The 21,169-nt window shown below is 41.3% G+C and overlaps 1 protein-coding gene and 1 non-coding gene across 2 annotated transcripts in view; both read left to right on the forward strand.

Moving 5' to 3' along the window:
- The first annotated feature begins 393 nt into the window (after positions 1–393).
- LOC126199695 (uncharacterized) overlaps positions 394–21,169 on the forward strand; it is a 130,889-nt gene continuing 110,113 nt past the window's right edge. Inside the window, exon 1 of the mRNA XM_049936625.1 lies at positions 394–558. Coding sequence (XP_049792582.1) covers positions 536–558 — 23 coding nt within the window. The 5' untranslated portion in view covers positions 394–535. The remainder of the gene's footprint in view (positions 559–21,169) is intronic.
- On the forward strand, positions 12,955–13,029 carry Trnat-ugu (transfer RNA threonine (anticodon UGU)). The gene has a single exon. It is a non-coding gene; the product is annotated as a tRNA-Thr (tRNA).

Here is a 21,169-nt window from a genome sequence, read left to right on the forward strand (position 1 = left end):
AGGAAGTTCCAGTGGTACCCTAAGATACAACCCTAAGATGTCTGCCGGAGTACAGTTGGTGTAGAATGCAGAATCATAGCAGATACACCTAGTGCCTGTTACTGAAGCTCATGGATGGTGGTGCGGAATGAAAATCAGGCCAATAACTTAAAACGACTTTTAAGTTTTCTATCTGTTACGCCAACTAACGTGACAGTGAGCCAGTAGGGTGGTTCCATAGCCAGTTCACTGGCTCCTGTGGTTGGGGGATGGATGTGCAAGTTTTTATTATCTGAGGAAAAACGTCGTGAGTGGTCTTCCGTCATTGTTCCCTGCCGCCAACCGGTTCGATTGACCTGGGTTATTTCGCAGTGTGCATTATCTTTGAGTATACGTCAACTTGTTTGACATTGTTGTTGCAGTGGTGTGGTGTGTGTATTTACATTCATTGTAGTGATGTCATTATCTTGTTTTAGGGTGTAGCAGTTCTGTATTCGCTGGTGTAGACACAGTAAAAGTAGAAAATATTGTACAAGTATTATCAAATTTAAAATATATGCTCAAAACAAAGATATACAGGTAGGAATTTACTTTGTCTCACAATAACATCTAGATGAATAGTAGTGGCTCCTGTTATAGGGAATTTAAAATATTCGTCAGAAATAAAAGTATGCCATTAGGAGATTGCAGTTTGTCCCATGGTATATCCGTAACAAATACGAAAATGTACCCAAACAGTCTCACCGATGTACACGATATTGTTATTCTTTAGGACATTCAACATTGAGAACTGTGATGCATTCTGTGTACGTTTTATATTTATGTATTAAAATTTTTACTACAGATTGATTATCAACGTTTGTCCACTTGAGATATGTTCAGCTTCTATTAACGAATACTGCACATATATTGAAAAACAGACCGGAACCCTGTTATCCGTGTTACTTTTACGTGGCCTGCTAATCAGGGTTGTTGTGCATTCCAATCAGAAGACTGTTTTTATCATTTAGAAAAAACGCTTCACATCTCATTTTTGCACCATGAATGAATACGGCTTTTGGTACAGCCTACAAATTAATTGGTGGTAGTGACGAATAATATTAATGTAAAACACCATTGAGTTCCACTGTAATCATCTGAACAGAACATGAAATATACTAATTTCTTGAATTTGCTGAAACGTGCAGCTAGGCTAGGTTCTATGTGACCTTTGAAATGAAATAACGTTTAAGAGTTTTTGTGTATTCTTGTTGTTTGAGATTGATCAAGGAAATAAAAAGTATATCTAATTTAATTATCATGTGGGCATGATCTATTACTGTGGGTATAGCCTCATGTGCGTTAGGGAAACTAAGTAAAAATGAATCCAGAATGCGTGGGGAATAGAATGCTGCCCGTTAGCTCTTAGAAACGTCACACCACCATGATGTTTCGCAGGTGACGCCCGCATGTCAGACTTTGACTTAGCCCCTTTCTCCGCTCCCTGTCAACCTGTCACAAATATTTTTTGTTTAATCCTCACCCTTTTACTCCTCCCACCAACATGTGTTGGTTTTGTGTATTTAAATGTAGCAATTAAGCAAAATTGCAATGCTGATACAGTTCATTAACTGTTGAGAACCTTGAGCAGGAGTAATTTTTGTCTTGAACCCTTTGGTTAGGTCTACCTCTTTTGACAAGAAGTCCCCATTCCAAACCCCTGAGACCATTAAAAATGTGAGGTGTCATGAAAATGCAATGTGGCAGTGTTTCATTAAATAGGAATAACTAAATTTTGTTACAGACTTGCTGGTATAAATCATTAATTGCTATAGTTATTTGGTAATAGAAAATCTCAAAATTAATGTTATGCTACTGCAGAAAGAAAATACAGTAAAATTCAGTGTTTCAAATCAATCCCTACAATAGGCCTATATTAATATTAAGAATATTTTGTGAAAACTCATACTTTTATATTTTTTTCTCATTGTGCAGAGTCAGTGCCTTCTTTAAGAAAAAACTGCAAGATCTTGCTACATCTTAATTGTATTCCTACACTAAAGAAGAAAAATTGAAATTGTTGCCAAAAGGAAGGGTGTTTTGTTGTTATGACATTGAAAATTGATGTAATGCATTAGTCCTATTCTTTACCTCTGTAAAGCTCTTCAGGTCATTGTGTTCACAAACACATTAAAAAAAATTAAGATCTGAAATTCTAATAATTTTGAATAATATTTGCTTTAACAAGACCAATATATAAATTATTGATATTTTTTAAAACTTTCTATTTGTAAATTGTCGTTGTTATAAAAAAAAATCCTTTCATGCTTTCACTGCTGCATTATGTTCACGCATGCTATTAAAATTATGATTATATTTCTCTTCTCTCTCAATAGTAAGCACAGCAAGGCTAGTGAGCCTATTTTGTCCCACAAGTGCCCTGATAAATGAAAACACGAGCTTCAGTTTGTTAATGGATCTACCACATCTAACAGTGGAGACACTGACCATCAACTGTACTGGTAATTGGGTAGTTACTCTTACACTTGGGGAGACAATGAACTGCAAGAGTTCTTCTTCTTCATGATAGTATGATGTAATTGTGGCTTGATAGCAGTGTCCTGAAGTCCAACATTTCTGGATCATAGTACAGCCTTCCTGTGTCGAGAAGAAACCATGACTTTTTGTCCATTTGTAATTCAGTGATGAGAATCGTACTTTCATTTTTGCGTGAAAAAGTCCAGCATTCCTTGTATCACTCTTTACATTTCTTGCACAGCCTGCATCTCTGGACTTCAACTAGCCATCGACTTTCTTCATCTGATGCTCCTTGCGTTGTTCACATCTCATTCTTCGCGTAGGTCTCATTCTTCCCGAAGTAGCTTACCCACTTACTCGTCTGCTTCTTTACAGAAATTGCCATGAGGAAGTTCATGAAAGTAACTTTTAGCTTTTTTGAACTCTATCTGTGTGAGCGAGAATTTTTTTGTAGCATCCCAGCAGTGAGTGAATCATAGCTCAGAGTGTGGTTGCCCGTTGACTTCCATCAGATCTGCTCTTCTGAGTCTCATTATTGCATCATGCCTTTCAAAAATTGAACTGTCTTTACAAGATACTGCTAATGGGATGTACTGTTTCTCTTTTTGCACTCCACGTGGTCCCACTTTCAGACATAACAATTCCGGGCACAGCTCAAGTGTCTCTCAGCACACCACTGAGCCAGAAAAGGAATACTGGAGCACTTGCATAGCTCTAAAGAATAGTGTCGTAGTCACATCTTGGTTTGCTGAATGCTCACCCACTAAATTCAAAGAGTGGTTAAGACAGTCCACAAACATAGCTAGATTATTTTTGCCCTCAATCCTATGGTTAACTCCATTCTTTTGATGAGTTACCACTACATCATTGTCATTGCACTTTGGCCTAGAATCTTCCATTCCATCCTCTTCTAGTTGACACAGGATGTCATTCACAAGGCTTTATGGCTTATTTTGACAATAAAAGATTAAGGAAAGACAGCTTTTGGTATCTACTCACGATACATCCAAACAGTAGTTAAGTTGAGCAAAGCCTTGTAATATTTGGCTTTATATATCTTACTGAGTAGATTAAATAATTTAACTGGATAGATAAAAAATTCTACTCACGAAATGGCGGCAGAACACACACACACTAAAGACGTTTGTAATTGGCAAGCTTTCTGAGCCAGTAACTCTTTCTTGAGACTTTCCTTCTCATCCCGTGTGGTGATTTTCTCGAAATCTACCCCTTTCCCTAGGCCTCTCCAGTCCTTTTCCTTCACCCCTCCTTTCCCCTTAAACCCTTCTGCCTGAAGAATGAGCCACTGGTTGCGAAAGCTGGCCAATTACGACTGTCTTTTATGTGTGTGATCTGTCGCCGCTTGGTTAGCAGATTTTTTTTTTATCTATCCTGTTACATTGTTACTGAGTAGACATGAACAGCACATGACATCAGATGAATGAGCTTGTTTTGAAGGAGCAAGAGTTAGTAAGGTGTGGGTAAGGTATGGTGCCTGATTGGTATTCCATTTGGATGAGGTGTTCTTTCATGACAGGATCAAAATTGGTGTGTAGATTTTATAGACGAAGGAGGTTTCCTGCTCTGGGGATGTAATTGTCTCCATATAGCTGTGCTCTATATTCATACAAAGCCAAATTTTGCATTGCCTGGTATTTTACACATGAATAAGCCTTTTTAAGATGATACACAATTTTTCCTTTGTGTCGACATTGTCATTTTGTAGAGTTCTGTAACTCAGTCTTCACTAGTCCTATGATATTTCTTTCATATTATCTCCACTGTATGAAGCATTCACAATGGTCGATTGCATTTTCATGACGGCCCATTCTTTCATGTGCTTCCCAATGCACACACCTCACATTAGGCTGTCAAGAAAGTGAGAGGTCTATTTTAGCTCAAAAGACAAACATCCAAATACTGGAATGTTGGGCACAGAATATAACCATTAACACACCCCTTCATTATTAAAACCAATGTCCAGTTTCCTCTTGAACCAGTATATGCTCATTGATCAGTTATTTTCGTCTTGCTCTGGAAGCACATTTGATTGGATACATTGAACTTTTACAGGATTCTTGACACTAGATTCTTGTATCATTTCAGCTATTGGGGATTCTCTGCATAATAAGAATCTGCCTCCAGTGAACTTGCCCACAGTCTTGTTGCCATTTTCAGTCAAAGTGTCTTCACAACTGTATGCATCCAAAAGCAGTTTGCTGTAAGCTTAACTCATAGCTTCAGATGTGCCTAGCAAGTTCAGAAGAATTCACTAATGGTTTTCAAAAATGTCAAGACATACCACTGATACATCTTTACTTTACTGTCTCCAATTCTCACCTCTTCTGTCCATTTTTTCCACTTTCCTTTTTGTGTAGACCAATATGTGCTGGTGGGGAAAAAAAGTGACGCACGAAATGATATAAAATTAGCCATACCCAGACAACCACATATATCTTCCCAATGTTGAAGAAATATGACAACTAGTTCAGTTGCAGCATATTTGCAGGTTGTTTTCATTGCAAAATAGGGAAAAAAATCCAAAATAATTCTCAAGATTTTAGCGCAAGAGGAAAAAAGTATCACACTGTCAATTCTATTAGTCGCCGAATCATGAGCTGATGACTAGGGAACTCATTTTTACCCAGTAATAATGCATTAAATGCATTTCAATTGGTGCACTGAATACATTTTAATTAAAATCATCATCATCATCAGTTATCTGCTATATTAGCAGGTCCTTTGCCTCTCCATTTTCTGCGATCCATTGCTTCCTTCTTAAGGCTGCTGTATGTTGTACCTTCCATCATGTCATCCAGTATCTGGCATCTCTTCCTTCCTTGCTTCCTTTTCCCTTCTACATAACCTTCTAAAACTGTTTTTATCAGTCCGTCATTCTTTCTTAATATATGCCCAATCCAATTTATTTTTCTTCTCTTTATTACATATAGTAACTGTCTTTTCTCTCCCACTCTTCTCAGTACCTCTTCATTTTTTACTCTGTCCATCCAGCTTATTCTTTCCATCTTCCGCCATGTTGATTGGATACCGGGAGAAATACTAAAATGCTTGAACCACAATGGAATAAGAGAGATATTGAGGTTATGTAATTTAATTAAAATTATTTAATTAAAATATACATATAATATTTTCATTTGCGTTATTAGATGGGTATACAGTTTAATGTGGTGCTAATTGGCATCTTTCTCATACTTGGAAAATTTTCAGATGGGAAGATTAGGGGAAGTGCTGTAAAAAATCACAGAACTAACTGGAGATCAAACCCATAACCTATGGAATTACAGCCTTACACTTGTATGTTGTGCTGCTGAAATGCACAACATACAAGTGATATAAAACCAGTTCTAAAATACAAAAAAAGAAGTGATTTACTGAGTTGCAAACTTCACATATTCACTACCTCCAAAAATGACAGCACCAATGATATGCACACTAGTTGAATAAGAACAATCACGGTTTTATAACAATATAAAATATGTGTACCTTCTACCACATAGCTTCTTAGTGTCAGGCAACAATGCACTTGCTCCCTGCAGCTCGATGAGCCTCATGCTAGTTAATGATGTGCAGGATACTTCTGTTGCAGTCATGCCACGGTTTGCCTCTTTATTTGGTTATCGAGATTGATACAATAGCTAAAAGATGTATCTAAACATTTTAGGATTTTATTCGGTTTAATACAATCCAAAACATTGGACGGCTTGCAATCCAAATTCACTCTGCTTGCAACAGTTTTGTGATTTGGCAGAAATGATCAGTGAGGAGTAAGGAGGAGGCTGGGACAGGGAGGGAAAGGGATAGCATGTTAGGAGTGGGGTAGGATGTGTGCTGCTTGTGGAAGCATGCAGGGATGTTGTGAGGATAGGGTAGGACTACTAGGTGCAGTGGGGTGGTTTGGTGGTGGGGGGGGGGGGGGCGCAGTACACAAGGAGAGACATAAGATATACTGCAGGGAGAGTTCCCACCTGCACAGTTCAGAAAAGCTAATGTTGTAGAAAGGATATAGATGGTGCAGGCTGTGAAGCAGTCATTGAAGTGAAGCACATTGTGTTGGGCCATATGTTCAGCAACTGGTGGTCCAGCTGTCTCTTGGCCACAGTTTGTGGTGGCCATTCATGTGGATGGATGACTTGTTGGTTGTCATGCCTACTTAGAAAACAACACAGCAGTTGCAGCTTAGGTTGTAAATCACGTGTCTGGCTTCACAGGTAGCCCTGCCTGATGCTTGTGAACAGACTGGAGTAGGTGGTGGTGGGAAGACGTATGGGACGGGTCTTGCGTCTAGGTCTGTTCCAGGAATATGAGGCAAGGGGTTGTTGGGAGCGGGTGTGGAGTAGGGATGGACAACGATGCACAGGTTCATTGGGCACCAAAATACCATTGTGGGAGGGGTGGGAAAGGTAGTGGGTAGGATATTCCTCATTTCAGGGCACAATAAGTGGCAATTCAAACACTGATGGAGAATGTGATTCAGTTGCTCCAGTCATGGGTAGTCACGATGGGAGTGTTCCAAAATGGCTGGACGGTGTGTGGGGGGGAGATTGTAGGTGGATAGAGAGATGAGGCATGGGCGACCTGCTTCTGTAGAAGGTTGGGAGGGTAATTTCGGTGTGTGGAGGCCTCCGTGAGAACCGTGATATATATGGAGAGCGACTGTTTGTCACTTCGGAATGGCCGCGGCTGGCTGTGTTTAATTGGAGAGACTTCTTTGTGTGGAATGGGAAGCAGTTGTCGAAGTGGAAGTATTGCTAGTGGTTCGTGGGATTGATATGGATGGAGATATTGATGTAGCCATCTTTGAGATGGTGGTCAACATTGAGGAAAATGGCTTCCTGGGTTTAGGAGGAATGGGTGGAGCAAGTGGGGAAGAAGTGTGTTGAGGTTCTGTAGGAATTTGGATAGGGTGTCCTCAGCCTCAGTCCATATCAGAATATGTCAGTGAATTTGAACTAGGTGAGAGGTTTGGGATTAGTGGTGGTTAAGGAGGATTCCTCTAGATGGCCCATGGATAGGATGGCATAGCATGGTGTCATGTGGGTGCCCATTGCTGTACCACAGATTTGTTTGTAGATGATGCCTTCAAATGTGATGCAATTTTGGGTGAGGGTATAGTTAATAATGGTGACCAGGAAGGGGGTTGTAGGTTTGGAATCAGCTGGGCATTCGGAAAGTTGGTGTTCAACAGTGGAAAGATCATGAGCATTAGGAATGTTAGTGCAGAGAAAGGCGGAATCAGTAGTGATGAACAGGGTGCTGTGTGGTAAAGGAACAGGAACTGTGGAGAGTCAGTGAAGGAAATGGTTAGAGTCTCTTATTTAGGAAGGTACGTTAATAGGCTGAAGGCGTTGGTCCATGAGAGGAGATATTCTCTCAACGGGGACACAGTAGCCAGTAATAGTGGGATGTCCTTGGTGGATGAGTTTAGGGACTTTAGGATGCATGTAGAAGGTAGGAATTCAGGGAATTGTAGACATGAGAAGAGATATAGAGATTCAGATGAGAGGTTCTGGGATAAGGAGAGAGGGAATCCTGTTGGATTTCTGGAATGGGATCACTGTGGCAGTGTTTGTTGGTGGACAAATCTGACAGCTGGCAGAGTCGTCCTGCCAGGTAATCCCTGCAGTTCAAAACCTGTGTTCGAGGGTGGAATTATAAGATCGGGATCAGTTTTTAGGTGGTGGATTGCTGTTCTTTTTACAGATGTAAGGTCGGCTCCCATGTTGTGGTATTTGGGGGATGATGGTGAGGCAAGGTTTGCGATTAAGAAATTTGGAATGTTATCGGGGTGATTTGGGAGCAGCGAAGGTGAATCACTGTTGGATGGAGAAGGAAATGTAGGGAGGGTGCAACATTGGCTTTGAGTCAAGTCTGGTTGGTAGAGTTGGTAGCTAAAAAGTGTTTCCACTGTAAGGACCAGAAGAAGGAGAGAATGTCTTTAACAATTCCAGCATTATGGAATATTGGAGTGGGGCAGAAGGATAGGCCTTTAGAAAGTCTTTTCACTGAAAGCTCAAAGGTATAGTAGTCTTTATATTGTGCCTGTCTGTGACTCAACCTCTTTTGTATGTGGTTAGTAGCAATGTATACTTTTCATAATACTGTTGTTATTCCATTCTGTAGTTTCCATTGCTTAACAATGTGATTTTATTTTTATTGTTTCATCACCAATCATTGCAGAGCTGCAACAAACAAAATACTCTGTGCATTTTGCTGTGTTGGTGTACACTTGACATGACAAGTGTTGTTCCATCTAATAGTCAAAAACAGGAACATATTATTTGTACCTGGAAGATGTAGATCTTATGTTACTGTCACTTAACACAGCACATTTCAAATCTACTCGTTTTTTTCGTACATGACCACCTCCTTCCCATTTTAGTGCCTTCTTCTTCTTCTTCTTCTTCTTCTTCTTCTTCCTCCTCCTCCCCCACTCCTCCCCCCCCCCCCCATCCTCCTCGTCCTCCTCCTCCTTCATTGTCTTCTTCCATTTTCTTTTTGTGCTTCCTCAGTTGTTTCATCCATCACAAAATTACACGGAGATGGCATCCAAGGCGCACACCTTGGCTACCGAACGCAGTTATTGCTCCGCGCACCACCGCATTTGGTTGTACCAAGAAACCGAACTTTCCACTTGATTTACATGTAACTGAATTGATAAAGATGTGAGAGGTTGAATTGCATGGCTCCAGTTGTAATTCATAGTTCTGTATTCAAGGTTACTATTTTTTCTCCATTTTGTGAAGTGAGCAGCTTTACTTTTAGAATCAAATCACTGTATCCACAACAGAAAGGTGTTGTATGGTGATATAATAATGACATGTGTTCAAATGATCTGTAGTCATTCAACTGAGAGTTTCATAGTGGTCTTGCCAATGTAGTATAATGCTGCAGAACACCTGTTGCTCAATTGTGACACTAGGTGCAAATCAGTGAATAAGTTTCAGGTTACTAATCCTAAGGTCCAGGTGTCAGGTCTCTGTCAGATCAAGGATTTATTATGTCACTTATCAGTTATTTCACCTCTACAGTGATTTGTAAATGTAAAATACTCAAAGTGACACTTTGGTCGAGTGTTCACATTAATGTTAGGTCCACTTCCAAGTCTGGCCGGGTTATGTCAGTTCAAACATCAGATGATGGCTAGCGTGTACCACTACCATCATGGCCATGTCTGGTAAATCTGTGGTGTTCAAGCCAACATTGGGTTCAGGACAACTTCATATATTTTATATATGTCATCTTAAACAAAACTTCTTGTTGAACACTTATGTCTTAACAAATGGTGGGCCAGGATTAAACACTCTGGGAAAAGTTGTTAGGGTATACTTTACAGTGAAGCAGCTTGCATAGATGAGAACTGTGGAATGCGAAGGAAAATTTAATGATTTCATAAGAGCCCAACAAATACACCGTCTGTGCTGCTTTTCTTCCTTATGTGCTCATGCAGTTAGTTTTTAGAAACCTGCATCAACACAGCTCCAGTATTGCACACATTCAAAGGTTCTATTGGAGTGGACACACGTGGTTCCATAATGGGAGGCAGAAGGTCTCATTGACAGAACTGCCTCACAGGCATGAAACTTATGGTTGTAAAGTGGAAACATAACATGCAGTATCCCACAAGGGTCAGTAGGGCCACACTTGTTCCTAATCGACAAATATGATCTTCCACTAACTTCAAAGAGCTATTCAAAAAGTAATATTTTCAGTCTGCTCCCGATATTAGAGCATAAACTGTAAAAAGAGCGAGAATCCTTGTTATAGTCACACTGAATGTATGTTGTTATGGTCTTCAGTCCAGAGACTGGTTTGATGCAGCTCTCCATGCTACTCTATCCTGTGCAAGTATTTTCATCTCCAAGTACCTACCGCAACCTACAACCATCTGAATATGCTTAGAGTATTCATGCCTTGGTCTCCCTCTATGATTTTTGCCCTCCACGCTGCTCTCCAATACTAAATTGTTGATCCCTTTATGCCTCGGCACATTTCCTACCATCTGATCCCTTCTAGTTAAGTTATGCCACAAATTCCTCTTCTCCCCAATTCTGTTCAGTACCTGCTCATTAGTTATGCGATTTAGCCATCTAATCTTCAGCATTCTTCTGTAGCAACACATTTCAAAAGCTTCTATTTTCTTCTTGTTTAAACTATTTATCGTCCATGTTTCACTTCCATACATGGCTACACTCTATACAAATACTTTCAGAAAAGACTTCCTGACACTTAAATCTATACTCGATGTTAACAAATGTCTCTTCTTCAGGAACACTTTCCTTGCCATTGCCAGTCTACATTTTATATCCTCTCTACCTCGACCATCGTCAATTATTTTGCTTCCCAAATAGCAAAACTGATTGACTACTTTAACTGTCTCATTTCCTAATCTAATTCCCTCAGCATCACCCGACTTAATTCGACCACATTCCATTATCCTCGTTTTGCTTTTGTTGATGTTCATCTTATATCCTCCTTTCAAGACACTGTCCATTCCATTCAACTGCCCTTCCAGATCCTTTGCTGTCTCTGACAGAATTACAATGTCATCAGCAAACCTCAAAGTTTTTATTTCTTCTCCATGGATTTTAATTCCTACTCCAAATTTTTCTTTGGCTTCCTTTACTGCTTGCTCAGTACACAGATTGAATAACATCAGGGAGAGGCTACAACCCTGTCTCACTCCCTTCTCAACTACTACTTCCCTTTCATGCCCCTCGACTCTTATTACTGCCATCTGTTTTCTGTACAAATTGTAAATAGCTTTTTGCTCCCTGTATTTGACCCCTGTCACCTTCAGAATTTGAAAGAGAGTATTCCAGTCAACATTGTCAAATCTTTCTGTAAGTCTACAAATGCTAGAAATATTCTAAGGTAATTCGTAGGGTCAGTATTGCCTCACGTGTTCCAACATTTCTGCGGAATTCTAACTGACCTTCCCCGAGGTTGGCTTCTACCAGTTTTTCCATTCGTCTGTAAAGAATTTGTATTAGTACTTTGCAGCCGTGACTTATTAAACTGATAGATTGGTAATTTTCACATCTGTCAACACTTCCTTTCTTTGGAATTGGAATTATTTTATTCTTCTTGAAGTTTGAGGGTATTTCACCTGTGTCATATATCTTGCTCACCAGATGGTATAGTTTTGTTAGGGCTGGCTCTTCCAATGCCATCAGTAGTTCTAATGGGATGTTGTCTACTCCTGGGGCCTTGTTTTGAATTAGGTCTTTCAGTGCTCTGTCAAATTCCTCACTCAGTATCATATCTCTCATTTCGTCTTCATCTACATCCTCTTCCATTTCCATAATATTGTCCTGAAGTACATCGCCATTGTATAGACCCTCTATATACTCCTTCCACTATTCTGCTTTCCCTTCTTTGATTAGAATTGGGTTTCCATCTGAGCTCTTGGTATTCATACAAGTAGTTCTCTTTTCTCCAAAGGTCTCTTTAGTTTTCCTGTTGGCAGTATCTATCTTACACCTAGTGATATATGCCTCTACATCCTCTCATTTGACCTATAGCCATCCCTACTTAGCCATTTTGCACTTCCTGTCTATCTCATTTTTCAGACATTTTTATTCATTTTCACCTGCTTCATTTACTGCATTTTTATATTTTCTCTTTTCATCAATTAAATTCAATATCTCTTCTGTTACCCAAGCTTTTCTACTAGCCCTCGTCTTTTTACGTACTTGATCCTCTGCTGCCTTCACTATTTCATCTCTCAAAGCTATCCATTCTTCTTCTTCTGTATTTACTTCCCCCGTTCTTGTCAGTCATTCCCTAATGCTTTTTTGAAACTCTCTACCACCTTTGGTTCTTTCAGTTTATCCAGGTCCCATCTCCTTACATTCCCACCTTTTTGCAGTTTTGTCAGTTTTAACCTACAGTCCACAACCAATAGATTGTGTATATATGACGGTAGTATCTGTTCCCGAAAGAACAGTTACCGTGGATGACCATGCAGCTTTGCTAGAAATGAAATGATAATTAAATGGACACCCTAGCTGCAAACAGGCGTTGATGTACTTCATTGGGGACATGTTGAAAATGTGTGCCCCGACCGGGACTCGAACCCGGGATCTCCTGCTTACATGGCAGACGCTCTATCCATCTGATCCACCGTGGGCACAGAGGATAGTGCGTCTGCAGGGACTTATCCCTTGCACGCTCCCCATGAGATCCTCTTTCGGGAACAGATACTACCGTCATATATAGTTAAAATATGGCTTCCCGGCCATTGACCTTCATGTGCGAACGCACACGCTATGCCCAAACTCGTACGGGACTTGGTAGATTAATCTGCCACGAGTAATGAGTATGATGGGCAAACATCTATTAGGCGCACTACGAATGTAGTGGTGTGGACATGTTGGGAATGTGGATCTCATGGGGAGTGTGCAAGGGATAAGTCCCTGCAGACGCACTATCCTCTGTGCCCACGGTGGCTCAGATGGATAGAGCGTCTGCCATGTAAGCAGGAGATCCCGGGTTCGAGTCCCGGTCGGGGCACACATTTTCAACATGTCCCCAATGAAGTACATCAACGCCTGTTTGCAGCTAGGGTGTCCATTTAATTATCATTTCAATAGATTGTGGTTATAGAGTCCACATCTGCCCCTGAATATATACCAATAGCTAAAAACAATGTGTCCGATAACAAGCAGGTCCACTGTAGGTGGAATGACATGACAGTAGACGGAACACTCAATACAGCATGGAACAAGTTTCTGTGCTGTTCACAGGCTGACGTATAGCTGACATCCACGTGACACACCAGTCCCTCTTTATGCACCCAGATGGGATGACTTTTCTGATGCCAATTTGCAGCATCGCTGAGTCACCACTGCTATTGACACCCACTGTACACGGGGATACTAAATTCCTCCCCCCTTTAATCAGTGCATAGAGCAGTTAGGTTGTTACACTGGGCTAGGAGGGCCTTGGATCATGGAAGTGGTTTGCCATCCATTGAGTCAGTCCCTGGTACACTCAACTCTGTGCTTATGAGTTGAGGTAGTGAGGATGCAGGTTGGACCAGTGAGCAGTTGGTTGATGCAGTGCATGGTTAAGACTGGCTGTGCCATGATGGTGACGTGGGTGTCAAGTCCTCAGGTTGGAAGTAGCGGGAGCACTATGTGTGAATGAATTCATGGTCAGAGCTGGTTTTGGTGGTGGGCCATGAGCTTGCAACATGGCCTGTGACGACTACTTGAGGCCTCTACTGGTCTCAGGCCAACTGCATGCTCTCAGAAACAGTCACCCTGGATGTAGGAAGATTTATACTTGGGCTGGGCTCACTGCATGGTGCACAAGAGGTTTAGCAGAGTTCAATGCTTGTGCCCAGGCAATGTTTCAGACTGGTTGGTTCATATTCAGATGAGGAAGCTGTGTGATGCTTTCATGACCGGCAGTGTCAGCAAGGCCTTGTGCGTGTGACTTTTGAATGTCCTGATCATCCATCTGGCCTCTTGAGTTGCAGGCCAGGTGGAAGTGTGCAGTAATCATTGTTAAATTCCATTACAGAGCCATAACGCCTTGAAATGTGTAGATGTAAACTAGAGACTTTTCTCATGTGCCAGTGTGTGATGCACTTCCTTATTGCAAAAACTGTAAAGAGTGCATGCTGGTAGAGTGGCTGATGGATAGTGGCAACATTGCAACAAAAGAGAACTTGGAGAGAGCATTCATTACATAGCTCCCTGAAATAGCCCAGCAAAATCAATATGCACTCTCTCCCATATGTGATATGGACTTGGCTACAGAGAGAAATGCTGTGTCAGGGCTACCTGGTTTAGGGAGCAGGCATAAGAGGAATAGTACACATGCTCAATTGCTACATCAATATTAGGTAAATGTATGCACTGCTAAAGTAACACCTCCATGTGCATCATCACTCTGTGGGCAAGAAGTAGTTGGAGGATTGGGAGAAGAGCACTAAGAGTCACCTGAGGCTAATGTTATGACACCGTGTTTTGCATTGAACCTGTACCACATTGCAAAGTAGTCTTGAAACAACTTGTCAATGTGGTTTGATAAGCACTCTTGCCTCTTTGACTGCACCACTGAAAAAACTGTGCTCAGAACTGCACTATGGGATGACCCTTATCAGTTTGAATTCATCTAGGGTTTGTTGTAGGTGCTGAGGCTAATGTTGAGACACCACTTTGTGCATTGAAACTGTATCACATTGCAAAAGTAATCATGAAACAACTTGTCAATGTGGTTTGATAAACACTCTGACCACCTCGACTGCGCCACTGACAAAACTGTGCACAGAACTGGGCTGTAGACTGACACTGTGACTACCTTGCACTCTTATGAGTTTGAAGTCATCTGTGGTTTGTTGTAGGTGCTGGTTGAGCACAAAACAATCCATTTTCTGCCCATTAATCTCAACATTGGGGTCAGTGGGAAGATGGCGTAGGGTGTCTGCATTAGCATGTTGGCCAAAGTACCAATGTAGGTTTCATAGTTATAACTACTTGAAAACAATGCCTGCCACTGCATGTGCTGTGCTGTTTTTTCTCGGAACTTGGACCTACACCCGGAAAGTGATATGGTTTGTGGTCATTTAATAGGTGGAATTTAATGCCATACAAATATACATGAAACTTCTCCACGTCAAAAATTATCATTAATTTTGGAGAATAGTTTATTTCATTCACTGTTAATGTTTCCGAAGCATAGGCAATGGGTCTTTAACATCCACCTGACGTTTTATGAGACAGAACCACCCTAATCCCACACTGCGGCATGTCTGTTGCGAACTTCATCCACAAGCCTGGTGTATGCGGTATCAAGCATTGTGTTGTTTTCACACTCCTTAAATAGTTGAATAGCCTGTTGACATTCTGCTGACCACACAAATCCAGTGTTGTTTTTGTACAGTGGACTTAGTGGGTGAGCAATTTGCACTGCTTGGGGTATAAACTTAGCAGAGTAGATGATTGTTTTCCAAGAAAAGTCCACAGTTGTTTCTGGTTAGTGGGCACTAGCAAGTTCATCGTGTTGGCTTGGCCACACATTGGCATAATATATTTGCTGGTTGAGAATTAGTCCCAGATATTTAATACTTGGGGTGAAAAGCTGCACATGTTTAACTGATAACGTAAATCTTTTCCGAAACTGCAAAGTTCGTTCTTGTTACAGTGATATTGTTTTCTAAGTAGTCAGTGGTCTGCAGAATACCATGAATCAGTTGTGCCAACTATTTCTGAAATATGACTGGGATGCTATCAACGCCAAACGGTGAGTGATTACACAGGAACATGCTGAATTGCGCGCTTAAGACCTGTAGCTGGTTTGATTCATCTAAGTGGAATTGTAGATATGCATCTTTTAAAACAGTTTTTGAATAGTCTTCTCTGGCTAGCTTTGTTGACAAATCCTCTGGCTGTGGTGTAGGTTAGAGGTCAACATATGACTGAGCATTTTTATTTGCTTTAAAATTGCCACAAATAGGTGTAGACATATTGTACTTTTTAGTGATGTCCATTAGATACCAGGGAAATGACACCTAGTTAATGAAGCCGTGTTAGACCAACCTGAAGAACACCTCTGATGGCAAATAGTAGAGGGCAAACTCTTTGTATTGGTTGTGGTTTCACAGCAAAATTTCGTGCACAACATAACAAAAGCACTGAAAATGCAGAGAGAGAATCAAGATTGGTAAGTGATCCTGTTTTGGCCACTACTTAGATGCTATAAAGGCATATAAAGTGAAAAGGTTAACAGTGTCAATTGAATCTACACGTAAGAATGCATGTGTTCAATTTTCTTATACTTACATGTAAATGGCAATTCGTCAACTAGAGGTGTCTTTTGGTAGTAAGAAATGACCCGCCACTGAGCAGTTTTTAGCAGAGATGAGACAAGGTGCTGATAAATGTCTTTACTGATTAATGACACTGCAGCTAACCAGTTGGAACTCCACTAATTGGCCAGAAATTATGTGAGCCAGTGTTAGCTCCTGCTTTGCTTGCTGGATTGTACGCTCAGCTGACATGACTATGTGGAAAGATGTGTCATCACTGGACTGTGTTGTTACATGATGCTTGTTGACAACTGCTAGGTGTCAGCATTTGCCCTACACTCAACAGTGAGCGGAACAGTGCGGGCAGATGTTTTGTGTATAATGTTGGCCACACTCGGGGTGTGACTGTAGCTTTGCTGACGTGCAAGGCGCAGACGTAAGCGTCAAGATGGAAGGATGCTTTCGGCCCACCAGTTTTTTATTACACTCGATGCTGAGGGGGAATCATTACAACGGACATACATAAGTCCCTCATGAGATGTCAGGAATTTGAATGACCAGGAGTTCTGGTGAGACTTAGGGACGTAAGAAAAAGATGATTAGTGAGAATTATCACAGTGACTAACCACTTTTAATATCAAAATTTCATTAATGGTGATATACTGAGCCTTGGAAGCAGCCCCAAAAAATTCAGCAGTCTTAAGATCTTTACCAAGACTAGGATTGGACGTGACCAATGCTTTAGCCATAACTTTCCTATTGGGGAATAGGTGCACAACCACATCATGAATAAATGATTCTACATAATACATAACTTTACAACTGTGACATTTGAAATTGCACCGTTGCGAGAGACCCTTCAAGGCGGCAGTCGATGCTGTATAAAACTACCCATGTTGTTTGTGACACTGATAAACCTTAGCCTACCTGCAACAAAACATGTCTGATGATCATAATATTTGATTAACATAGCCCATAGTTAATTATGTTGTTGTCACTGCCACGAGAGTTCCAGGATAGCAGAATGCTGTGCTTGCTGTTGTTGCTGTTGCTATTTTAGTTCTGTAGCAGTTGCTGCTGCTGCTGCTGCAGTGACACCTATTGTTGTCAAAGTTCGAGAACTTAGGATCGATAGTACTGGCACTGAACAAGTTCTTGAGTCACTTTTGTGTCGAATCTCAGTAGAAAAGTATAAACTAAATCCGAGTCAGAATCATCATTAGCTATGCACTGATCATATGCCAGTAGCGAAAAACACAGTCAAAAAACAAATCGGGGCTGTTGTAGGGGTTGTGATATGATGATAGACTGGAAACAGCAAGGAATAAGTTCCAATGCAGTCTGCAGACCTGTGTATATCCTTGTTAGTGGCGCTGCCCATATGACGCATTAGTCCTGCCTCTTGTGGCCAGACTGGTAGGTTGCCTAATGGCAACTTCCAGCATTTCCACATCACTGCTGCCATTGGTACCCACTGTAGGTGGGGTACTAAATAATCTCTGCTGATGGCTCAGGCATACAAACTCTACCTTAGGAGAGACAACTCAGACAGTAACTGAGCAAGACTCAAAGTGATTCACAGCTAATCATTTAAGCCTTAATCTCATTAAGACACACATGATTTCAGACAAACAAAAATTACCTGTTAATGCTAGAAGTATGCAAATTTCTGAGAGGAGAGGGTTCCTGTTCTTATTATTAAATCCATTGTACTCAGTAGAATTCCATGATGTGCTCTGTACTAGTGTAACTGCCTAGTAATGTATTTACACTACTGGCCATTAAAATTCCTACACCACGAAGATGCCGTGCTACAGACACGAAACAGACGTGAAATTTAACCAACAGGAAGAAGATGCTGTGATATGCAAATGATTAGCTTTTCACAGCATTCACACAAGGTTGGCGCTGGTGGCGACACCTACAATGTGCTGACATGAGGAAAGTTTCCAACAGATTTCTCATACACAAACAGCAGTTGACTGGCATTGCCTGGTGAAACGTTGTTGTGATGCCTCGTGTAAGGAGGAGAAATGCGTACCATCACATTTCCGACTTTGAAAAAGGTTGGATTGTAGCCTATTGCGACATTGCTGCTCGCGTTGGTCAAGATCCAATGATTGTTAGCAGAATATGGAATTGGTGGGTTCAGGAGGGTAATCCGGAACGCCGTGCTGGATCTCAATGACTTCGTATCACTAGCAGTCGAGATGACAGGCATCTTATCTGCATGGCTGTAACGGATCGTGCAGCCACGTCTCAATCCCCGAGTCAACAGATGGGGATGTTTGCAAGACAACAACCATCTACACGAACAGTTCGACGGTGTTTGCAGCAGCATGGACTATCAGCTCGGAGACCATGGCTGCGGTTACCCTTGACGCTGCATCACAGACAGGAGCGCCTGCGATGGTGTACTCAATGATGAACCTAGGTGCACGAATGGCAAAATGTCATTTTTTTTAGATGAATCCAGGTTCTGTTTACAGCATCATGATGGTCGCATCCGTGTTTGGTGACATCGCGGTGAACGCACATTGGAAGTGTGTATTTGTCATTTGTCATTGAAACTTATTCACTGATTTGCACCTACTGTCACAATTGAGCTACAGGTGTTCTGCAGCATTATACTACATTGGCAAGACCACTATGAAACTCTCAGTTGAATGACTACAGATCATTTGAACACATGTCATTATTATATCACCACACAACACCTTTCTGTTGTGGATACAGTGATTTGATTCTAAAAGTAAAGCTGCTCACTTCACAAAATGGAGAAAAAATAGTAACCTTGAATACAGAACTGTGAATTACAACTGGAGCCATGCAATTCAACCTCTCACATCTTTATCAATTCAGTTACATGTAAATCAAGTGGAGAGTTCGGTTTCTTGGTGCAACCAAATGAGGTGGTTCCCAGGGCAATAACTGCCAAGGTGTGTGCCTTGAATGCCATCTCCGTGTAATTTTGTGATGGATGAAACAACTGAGGAAGCACAAAAAGAAAATGGAAGAAGACAGTGGAGGAGGGGGAAGAAGAAGAAGAAGAAGAAGAGGAAGAGTCAGAAGGGAAGGAGGTGGTGATGCATGAAAAAAAAATGAGTAGATTTTAAGTGTACTGTGTTAAGTGACAGTTACATAAGATCTGCCTCTTCCAGGTACAAATAATATGCTCCTGTTTTTGACTATTATGGCTATTAGATGGAACAACACTTGTCATGCCAAGTGTACACCAACACAGCAAAATGCACAGATTATTTTGTTTGTTGCAGTTCTGCAATGATTGGTAATGAAACAATAAAAATAAAATCACATTGTTAAGCAATGGAATAACAACAGTATTATGAAAAGTATACATTGCTACTAACTACATACAAAAGAGGTTGAGTCACAGACAGGCACAACATAAAGACTACTATACCTTTGAGCTTTCAGTGAAAAGACTTTCCAAAGGCCTCACCTTCTGCCCCACTCCAATATTCCATAATGCTGGACTTGTTAAAGACATTCTCTCCTTCTTCTGGTCCTTACAGTGGAAACACTTTTTAGCTACCAACTCTACCAACCAGACTTGACTCAAAGCCAATGTTGCACCCTCCCTACATTTCCTTCTTCATCCAACAGTGATTCACCTTCGCTGCTCCCAAATCACCCCCTGATAACATTTCAAATTTCTTAATCGCAAACCTTGCCTCACCATCATCCCCCAAATACCACAACATGGAAGCCAACCTTACATCTGTAAAAAGAACAGCAATCCACCACCTAAAAACTGATCCCGATCTTATAATTCCACCCTCGAACACAGGTTTTGAACTGCAGGGATTACCTGGCAGGACGACTCTGCCAGCTGTCAGATTTGTCCACCTACAAACACTGCCACAGTGACCCCATTCCAGAAATCCAACAGGATTTCCACTCTCTCCTCATCCCAGAACCTCTCATCTGAATCTCTATATCTCTTTTCATGTCTACCATTCCCTGAATTCCTACTTGCTACAAGCATCCGAAAAGCCCCTAAACTCATCCACCAAGGACACCCTACTGTGTCCTCATTGAGAGAATGTCTCCTCTCATGGACCAACATCTTCAGCCTATTACCCTTAACGCACCTTCATAAATAAGAGACACTAACCATTTCCTTCACTGACTCTCCACAGTTCCTGTTCTTTTACCACACAGCATCCTGTTCATCACTACTGATTCCACCTTCCTCTGCACTAACATTCCTAATGCTCATGATCTTTCCACTGTTGAACGCCAACTTCCCCCATGCCCAGCTGATTCCAAACCTACAACCCCCTTCCTGGTCACTATTATTAATTATACCCTCACCCAAAATTGCTTCACATTTGAAGGCATCATCTACAAACAAATCTGTGGTACAGCAATGGGCACCCACATGACACCATGCTATGCCATCCTATTCATGGGCCATCTAGAGGAATCCTCTTTAACCACCACAAATCCCAAACCTCTCACCTAGATCAAATTCACTGACATGGTCTGGACCGAGGAAACCCTATCCACATTCCTACAGAACCTCAACACATTCTCCCCCACTTGCTTCACCCATTCCTCCTAAACCCAAGAAGCCACCTTTCTCAATGTTGACCACCACCCCAAAGATGGCTACGTCAATACCTCCATCCATATCAATCCCACCAACCACTAGCAATACTTCCATTTCGACAACTGCTTCCCATTCCACACCCGGCGTCTTGGTATGTGGGGTGTCATTGGTTACACATCTCGGTCACCTCTTGTTCGCATTGACGGCACTTTGAACAGTGGACATTACATTTAAGACGTGTTACGACCTGTGGCTCTACCCTATAGTTGATCCCTGCGAAACCCTACATTTCAGCAGGATAATGCATGAATGCATGTTGG

Source organism: Schistocerca nitens, chromosome 1, assembly GCF_023898315.1.
Source record: "Schistocerca nitens isolate TAMUIC-IGC-003100 chromosome 1, iqSchNite1.1, whole genome shotgun sequence".
NCBI classification, from domain to species: domain Eukaryota; kingdom Metazoa; phylum Arthropoda; class Insecta; order Orthoptera; family Acrididae; genus Schistocerca; species Schistocerca nitens.